The 9,300-nt window shown below is 41.8% G+C and overlaps 1 protein-coding gene across 1 annotated transcript in view; it reads right to left on the reverse strand.

The window, feature by feature from the left end:
- RTCB (RNA 2',3'-cyclic phosphate and 5'-OH ligase) overlaps positions 1-8,908 on the reverse strand; it is a gene marked incomplete at its 5' end in the record, with an annotated part of 10,139 nt that extends 1,231 nt beyond the window's left edge. Inside the window, 9 exons of the mRNA XM_010164528.1 lie at positions 165-284; positions 991-1,101; positions 1,582-1,770; positions 2,349-2,524; positions 3,557-3,716; positions 4,832-4,988; positions 5,618-5,774; positions 6,945-7,044; positions 8,841-8,908. Coding sequence (XP_010162830.1) covers positions 165-284; positions 991-1,101; positions 1,582-1,770; positions 2,349-2,524; positions 3,557-3,716; positions 4,832-4,988; positions 5,618-5,774; positions 6,945-7,044; positions 8,841-8,908 — 1,238 coding nt within the window. The remainder of the gene's footprint in view (positions 1-164; positions 285-990; positions 1,102-1,581; positions 1,771-2,348; positions 2,525-3,556; positions 3,717-4,831; positions 4,989-5,617; positions 5,775-6,944; positions 7,045-8,840) is intronic.
- Between the last annotated feature and the right edge of the window lie 392 nt (positions 8,909-9,300).

A 9,300-nucleotide genomic window follows, 5' to 3' on the forward strand; every position in this document is an offset into this window, starting at 1 on the left:
CATTATTTTCCAAAAAATGGGATAGCTCTATCAGAAATTGCACAAGTTGTGTATTTACAGTACTAGCGATCACTTAGCACTGCAAAAAACCAAGTCAGGGAGGGTCATTCAGCCAAGGAGCAAGAATTCCTTTTCCCTCCCAGATAATAATGTATTAAACTCACTTCTTCCATGACCAGTTTGGGAGAAGCAACGCGGATGGCAATGCCCATGTCAGCCAGCTTGTCCAATACATCCTGGAAGTCCAGGTTACGTCGAGATTTGGCTCGAGACAGTGCACGACCCTAGACAGCAGTTTTGTTAGTTCTATTTTTGTAACACTTTGGAAAAAACAGAGCTCTTCCTTATTTAATAAAAACATTACTACATTATAAGTAAACACAGAATGGCTGAGAGCACAGACCACAGTAAGCCACAAAATGGGAAATAAATTTAGACTTTAGGTGATGGGCTCCTGCAAAATCACACATCTGCTATGATAGCTAGCAAAGTTCCATGTCTATAACATACTAGTCTGCCAGCATCCTTTTACCCAAACCACTTATCAGACAGTGTTCAGGAGCTGGAGTTTTACTGGAAGCTATTTATCTTCCTCAATCATCCTGTCTCACATTGTAAATAACAGAAGAGGAAATACTTCATTCTAACTACTGAGGAGTTTTATATGGACAGTCTCATCACAATTAATCCTTCTTGTTAGCTCAGATATCAGAATATGGTAATAGGAGCTCATACTCCACATCATCCTAACATCTGCCTGTGTAAAGCAGCACTCCCTAAATTTTCTGCAGGAGCAGTCAAAACTGCTCAGTAAGGGACAGAGAGGACTTCTAGCCTGCAGTCCTCCTGGGCTGGGATTACTGTGGCAAGGCTACTGTCTACTTGTATAACCTACAGATGAATCACACACTGGATGACCCTTGAACAACCTTGTTCTCTGGATGACAGTCCCATTCCAATCCCTTTCTGAAATAAAACTTTTTGACTTACAGCTCCATGGCAAGTAGTTCCAAAGGTCTCTGTCATGCCTTGCTCTGTACCAGTAAGAACATAGCTACAGGTGCCCATAGTCCCTCCGATCAAAACAGGCTGTCCAGTCAGCTGTGGATGCAAAGTTCACAAGAGAAAGTCTAAAAAACTCATTCTCAATATAAGTCTGAAAGGAACCGTATCTCCAGAAAAGGAAGTCAGGTTCACATTCCCTCAGAGCACCCCCACTTGCCCCGGGTGCCTGGTATAAAGGATTCTGGAGAACTAACTGCACTGAAAGATGCACATCAGCAGATCAAAAGACTTGTGTCCACCAGACGGACAAGGCAAATCACTGAAGCGTGCCCTAGGTATGAAACGCTTCTTTCCCTTCATGACCTTCCAATCATCGTGGGTGTGGAGGAGAAGAAGGAATTCCGTGTCCCAAAGATCTAACACACAGACAAGCAAAATATTGCCATCTCACTAGGGTTCCAGCACTGTTAGCTCAAAAAAGGAACTCACAGCATTTAGATCTCTGTTAGGCACCCTAAAATTGTCTGATTCATCCAAAACTCTCTTCCAATTTCCTTGACCCACACCTAAACTTACTTGATAATCGACAGCAATAAGAGGATGGTGAGGAGGGAAAGCCCTGGTTGATCCCTTTCTGTGCACCAGCAGAGTCCGCTCTTTCCCATCCACTACGTGTTGCTCCACTTTGGCAATGTTGTGAGACACATCATAGATAACATGCATATCAAGGTCATCTGGGGTTGTGTTGAAGACTTTGGCAAAAGCCTAAAAAGAGAGCAAATCAGGGTGTGAAATACAAGAAGATAACTGCTAAGATAACCTCTGGAAGATTTACAATCTTTTTAGGAATTAAAAGGTACAAATCTGCTTCTTACTGGTAAGTCAGTGACCTAACACTTGGCACTTCAGTCAAACTCAGCCACCATGGAACTGAATACAATGGCACTGGGTGCGATAGAATTGGACTGTCTAGACTGTTCATCTTCCCATTGGCAGCTTTAGTGCTGGAATTCAGGCAGATATCAACTAGACAAGTTCTTGCAACTCTGAAAAGATGGCTTCAGCAGTGTAAAAACAATTTTCTTGTATCCTCTTCTTCCAGTTCAAGGCTTTTCAAAAACATTGCTTAAGTGGTCTCTGCAAGTACAATCCAGTGATGTTGAGAGGTTTTAGATGGATTGCCATGACTGCAGCTTTGAGCAAGTCTCTCCAGAAAACACAGTTTAAAAAGCACAAGAATGACAGTTAGGTTAAATACTGCAGCTGCTCTGCGTCCCATATGTCTAGTACAAAGCAGCAGATGCGTACCAAAACATTTGCATCACAGACAACTCCGCTCCTACCTGTCTTGTTAGAAAAGTCATAGAAGAGCGTTTGCCCCATGCATAGTTTCCAGCAGCTGCCATTCCCTTCAAGTAATCCTGTCCCTCTGCGGAGGCAATCCTGGCACACGCCAGCTGGCGATCGTTCACTATGATTTTATCCCGTTTCATAGCTTTTTCCATAGCCACCAAGGCATCTGGGAAATAAACACAGTAAGTCTAAGTGACTTCTTAATTTTGTTTCAATGTGTGAGACTAACATGGCAGTCTAAAATTTATATTCTAAAAGTGAACGCTTCTGCCTGATGGTCAAACCTATGGCTTCTTCTCAAATGCAAAAGCGAATCTGTCACAGAAAATCATCAATTGTTTGCAAACAGTATTTCCCAAGATTATTTTTAGAAATAAAAGTTTAGAAGCTCAGGTATACCAGAAAGAATTCTTCACTTAGGCAAAAGCAGTTATCCAGTGATAAATTCTAATAATGTGAGCACTTCACTTGGGTTCAAAACGATAAATGCAGATGTAACACTTTTTTCTGACCCAAGAATTTAGTCTTTTCTTTTCCTGCTGTAGGAATGCCTGCCTCTGTTACACCAGAGATCATGGACTCACTGTCCTAAGCAAATATAAAGAAGCCCCACAGCCAGACAGAGGATTCAGTGAAAATCTCCATACTGTCTTGATCATGGAATAATTTAGTTTGCAAGAGACATCTAGAACTTGTGTAGTCCTATCACAGAATCACACTTGCTCAAAGTAGCTCCAGCTAGATGAGGCTGCTCAGGGTCTTAACTCAGTCAAGTTTTGAGTATCTCCAAGGATGCTGGTTCTACAATCTCTCTGAGCAACTTGTTCCAGCATTGCAGCACTTTAACAGTTAAAAAAATAAATGAAAATTCCAGTATCCAATTGAAATTTCCCATGTTCCAGCATGAGTCTGCCACCTCTTAACCCTATTGTCGTATGGACACACAAAGGCAAGATCAATACTCCACATAACCAAAGACAATTAACAAATTGGTTTTAAACTTATCATTGCTAAGAGGATTGAAAACACATGTGAGATCAAGCAGACAAAATTCAAGGCAAGCCCTGTCAAGGCAACTCAGAACAGATCCAGCAATTACACTGTAAGAAATGCTGCTTGGTGCCGCAGTTTACTGTCGATGACAGACTATGCTGAAGAGTTTGCTTCACTCCAGGTACCTACGCCAGTCAGATCGTACCTGTGGCAACCTGGTGGCCCAGACCTCTGCTGCCACTGTGGATCATCACGCACACCTGCCCTTTGTGGTCGATGCCCATCTTCCTGGCAGCATATTCATTGTAAATGTCATCCACAACCTGGATCTCGGCGTAATGATTTCCGGCTCCCAGGGTCCCCAGCTGCCAATCACAACACACGGATCAGACAGTGCTAGTAAACCAGCCTCTGGGAGCACAGGGGAGAGCTACGGGAGCATGGGCAATAGGGCAAATTGCTACAGCAAGGTTATGGTGTTAGAAAAGCTTTTCCAGGAAAAAAACCCAACATACAAACTGAAATAAACTGAAAAGAAGTAGAACACAGTAGCATCATCACTGTCCTCTCTGTTTAACTACTTTACTGTTGGAACAAGACTGCAATTAAACAAAAGGACCAGGATCTACAGACTGTGCTTCCACTTTTTTCCAGCTTACTTAGGCCTAGCTGAAATATGGGAAGCGTACAGAGTACTGAGAATTCATCTTCAATTTGTACAGGCAAGGCAGACATATGGTCTTATACCTGGTTATAACGCCACAAGGAAGTTACAACATCCTGTTAATTAGGTACTTACAACCTTTCAACAGATTAAAGCAACAGATTCCATTTCCAAGACCCAATTTTTTCAACTCCTTAACAGATGATCACTTATTTGTAAGTTCAATATGAAAATTGAGGACACAAGATTATTTTGAGGTTAAAATGCTATAATCTCGCAGCATCACAATTCATAAAACTCAAGAAGTCATATGAAAGAAAGCTTTACAAAGGCAGCATTAGTACAGCCAGCTCAGAAGTGTTCCACCTACAGCAATGACATACTACATACAGAAATGAAATCCAACCCTTGAACTGCAATTCAAAGTTACGAGCTAGTTCTATTTATTATGATACTCTTCCTTGCCCTGCTATTCATGTGCTGAGCAAACAAGGAGAAAAGCGGCAAAACAACTTGCCTGTCTCTTAAAAACAAAACTATATATGGATACAGAAATGCCAGTAAACATTAATTCCAGCACCAGGTGTTAACTGATGAAAAACTAACGGCCCCAGGGACCTTGGGCATGCCCAGTATCATTTCTCTGTTACAGTTCTGTCAAGAATTACTCAGCAATGGCCTCACCATCTCACCTTTCCCCCTGCACAGAAATGCTAGGCAGAGTTTCAATAAGAGACACAAAATCAGAGAACTACCTGCTAACCTTTACATATGAACCCTGGGAACACTCACAGCCCTCCTGAAACATAACATTACCTGAGGCAGGCCCCTCTTCTTTGCTCTTGAGGACACCTTGTTGGGGTCAGCCTGCAGCATTCTTCCATACTCCTCACAGTGCTCCTTGTCCTCTGCCCAGGCATAGCCTTCCCGGAGGGACCAGTCCACACCCATCTCCAGTGCCTCTTCCAAATCCCTGCAATTAGCAAACACCTACGTAAGTGTTATCCTTAGAAATCCTCAAAACTCCACTGGATGTGGCCCTGAGCAACCTCATGTAACTTTGTCATTAGATCTACCTTCAGAGTTAGGCCTCCTTTGTGCAGGGAGTTGGATGAGATGACCTCAAGAGATCCCACCCAACCTAAATTATTCTATGATTTTATAATCAGCCCCCAACTCCTCTAACAAGAAGTCCAACTTCTTAAATTACTCCTTAAAATCAAGCTCTACAAATACATTAACTTTAGATAGGTCATTATTTTTTCCTCTTTGTTGTGTGGGGAATATCCTATTTTCTCTCTCACCCCTTTCAAAAAATACTTTTACATTCATGGAGGTTTTCTGACAGAAGAAATTAGAAGCTTTCCAGATCTTTTAGTTATTTCAAGGTTTTAAATGAGGGAAGAAACAGCTGACTTTGTGCTTTGATGATTATGCCAGTCCTCTCAGTGAAGCACATATGCCAAAAGAACTCAAAGACATTTAGAATTACATTTTCTTTCTTAAAATATCCCACTGATGAATCTTTCATTTAAAAACAAAAACAACAAAACCACCAGAGCTGTCCTCTCTAGAGATGCATGTACAAAGTCATTCTCTTACTTGGCATTCATGGGGATGACGCCTTTGGAGCCGACACCGACAGGAATGTGGTCAAACATAGCCTGGGCGAGCTGCTCCTTCACCGGCTGCACGTCACTTTCATCCAAATTTGTACGTAGCAAGCGGACACCACAGTTGATGTCAAACCCGACACCACCTAGAAGTGCAGAAAAAGCCACGGAGTTAATAAAGAAAGTGTGCTGACAGTGAGCACTTGCTGAATACTAAACTTAAATCAGTGTCCCTGCCTGTCCTCAGGGAGCAGGTACTGAATGCTGTGATCTTACACCTTCTTTCTGACATAACACTGGGAAAAAAGTAGAATTACATTAAGCTTCATTTTAGTAAGATTTATGTGAAACCTCAGATTTCAGGGCAGCCACAAACGCAGCCTTGCAGAGAAAAACTTGAGAACTCTTAAAAAAACCAAACAGGTTTTCAGTCTTGAGCATATGCTCTACTGACATAGCTGCACAACTGCCTACAGAGCTCTGTGTTTACAAAGTTGCTCCAGCAAGTAGACAAAAACAAGTAGACACAACTATAAAATACACTGTCCTCAGTAAGTAGAGAGGATGCTCCTGTTCTGCCTAAGATTAGAAGTGACAGATCTTAGCATGGCTCTCGGATGCAAGATGTTCTCCAAGGCCTAAAATACACTGTCCTCAGAAAGTAAAGAGGATGTTCTGTTCCTGTTCTGCCTAAGATCAGACAGATCTTAGAATGGCTCTCGGATGCAAGATGTTCTCCAAGGCAGATCCCTGAAAGCAAGTCCTTTTTGAATCTTCACTGGGATAAATAATAACTAGTTATAATAAGTGATAAATACAACCTGAAACATGAGTACCATGTTTCATGACAACCACAAAAGCATCTCCAGACCATCAGTAATTAAAGATATGGGTGTTTTTTATTAAAAAGATAGACACATTTTAAGGTCACATTTAAAATAATATTTTTTTTAGAAATATTACCAAAATATGTTTTCAAACATTGCTCAAAGAAAATAGTCAGTTCTTTATCAACCTGTTGAAAACCAAGTTCAAAGTCTTGTGCTGTCCTTTCAAAACTTAGGGATATCACGAGCCCAAGCCAAAAACCCAAGGGCAATTCTCTCTGTACTGTTTAGATGTTTTCAGTGTAATCACCTGCTCTGTAAAGAATAAAGATTCTGAGTGCAAGAATTGAGCACCTTTTAACTCCCTATAATTCACATATTTTTTGCTTTAGTTCTGTATATAAAGTATTGTAAAGACCCCCCCATTTCAAAAAGTATTGTTTGCCATCCCAGATATTTCTCAGTGCAGGTTAAGTCAGTCATCCTTACCTGGTGAAACCACTGCTTCAGGGTCATTCATATCAAAGGCAGCCATGTTGCCAATGGCAAACCCGTAGCCAGAATGGACATCTGGAAGGCCTATTGATCTCTGAGAGAGTGAAGGAAACGTTAAAGCTTTATGAAACTCCATGCTGCACAGAGTCACTGTGGTTATGCTCTGCCTTGTGGCAGTGGCTGTCACATTTGCAAACAAATACACCAAAAAGAGAATGGATGTTCAGATGTTGATGGAGTAAACACATCAATTCAGGTAAGTCTCTAAATTCCTGTACTTACAGGACAGTAAGTCAAAGAAAGCAGAGAGCAGAGCTCACTCTGAAGCAAACACCCAGTGGCTAGTCAGCTGAGAAGCCCTCTTGGCTCTATTGACCAGCTCTCAAGAAAACTTCAGAAGAGCTTAAGCATCTAAATGTAGGAATTGTGACCACAAACTGAATCCCATCCTAGCTTTTTCCTGGAGTCAGGAGTCCTTGCATTCAAAAGTTATGCAGGCAATAGCTTATGAGTAGCATAAAGCAGAGATAAAGAGTGAAGACAAGTTTGTCTTTACCAAGCTCCATCTAAAGACATCTGCAATAGACTGTAAATGTAAAAAGGGAAGAGTTCAGTGCCATGGGATGGAATAATAAAACAGTCAGCATTTTCTCTTCTTGGCAGTATCATCAAACACTGACCAAAGACTGCATCCTGTAGGCAGGGAAAAGTCACCCTTCTAGGACGATACCCTGATAGGAGAGGACAAGATAAGACAAAACCTGAGTAATTTTAATTTAAAAAATAGTTCTTTTTATTGAACCTCTGCATACTACTACTAATTAAAGAAACAAAGAGCATGCTTCTACACAGCTCTACAAGTCCGAAGTATATCTAGTCTGGCAAGTTTAGATTAGGACACCACAAAGAGCACTCCACAATCTATTTAAGCAAAGAAAAGAAAAGAAGTGCCAGAAACTGGAACTTTTCCATGTGTGTTAAACTGTAACCATGCATTAAAAATAATAGTACTTTTCAGTGGGATTATGTTGTGCTGCTTCTGCCTCCCCTTGGCAACAACAAGAAATCCCTTGGTTTGAAAATAAAAAGTGAGGATTGGAATAGACAGGTGATCATAACATCCCTTCTATGAACCACCAGCCAAAACTCCCATTTTAACAGGTTGTTACTACTCCACCTTACTCCCATTTTGGCTGACCACTAAGGCATTTTAACAGTGTGACGGGCTGCCTTTTACCACAGCCATAAATTCAAAACTTTTGCTAAGTCACCAAGAGAAACAATAATAAAAAAAAAATTGTTATTTGTTACTTACAAATATATGCAATACTGCACGTGAAAAGATCATTTCCACATGGTGCTTAGCATTTCTTGAAAAGTGACACAGCCCAGTATTTTCCTCCTGCATCGTTATATCTGATGCTTTGCTTCCAAAAATGCATGAGGTGAGGGAAAAGGGCATTGAGTGCATGGGAAGGCTCACTACCAACATTTGGGCAGCAACAATAATACAGACAACACTGTCGCCTCCTGCTCTCTCCTCACTTCTCCATGCATTCCAGGGCAGCAGAGGAAACTCAAAAACAACAGATGATATGAGCAGTAGGGGAAGGTGGCTCAAGGAAACTGGAAGAGCATAAAGCAGTGCTAAAAAAGCTTAATGTCAAAAGGCAGTCAATTAAGTAAGTGGATACTTCCCTTCCTGACAACTTAGTTTTACAGCCTGCCCTTGAAAGCACTCCTTACTCAGAGAGAGGTTCCTAACACACAGACTGTCTTGAAAACAATTTTGGTCCATATCCCTTCTCAAAACACAGCCCCCAGTTGGAAGATAATGCTCCTTGGCAAACAGGAACAGAAAAAGAGCTAATATTCAGAGCAGTTACTCACATGAACAATGCCAGGTAATGCAGCCACATTCCCAATCTGTTTCATAGCAGGCAAAAAGCCACCTGCACCTGAAAAACAAATTAAAAAAAAAAGGTAATCTGAGAACTTATCATGGTCATCACAATGCAGCACTTTCTAAAGAGGCTGCTCAAAACACTGGCAAATCAGAAGTCAGCCACCAACCATTCTAATCCGATAGAAAGCACTTAGCATTACGCAGGATCTGCAGTTTCATTAAAGGAGGTATTATGCTAAAGTCCTCTGCCTGCTGTGTTAGTACCAATGCAGAGAGATCTGCGCTAACACCCAGCCCAGCTGTCAGATCCGGATGCAGCCCCGTGCTCCAGCCCCACGCAGAACACGCAGGCCTGAGCCACAGCCCCCTCCGAGGGCAGGCACTCGGGGAGCTCTGGAGCACAGAGCGCGGCCGGCACGGTTGTGCCCACCCACCCGACCTGGC

The sequence above is a fragment of the Antrostomus carolinensis genome, unplaced genomic scaffold (genome assembly GCF_000700745.2).
Source record: "Antrostomus carolinensis isolate BGI_N321 unplaced genomic scaffold, ASM70074v2 scaffold17313, whole genome shotgun sequence".
Lineage (NCBI taxonomy): Eukaryota > Metazoa > Chordata > Aves > Caprimulgiformes > Caprimulgidae > Antrostomus > Antrostomus carolinensis.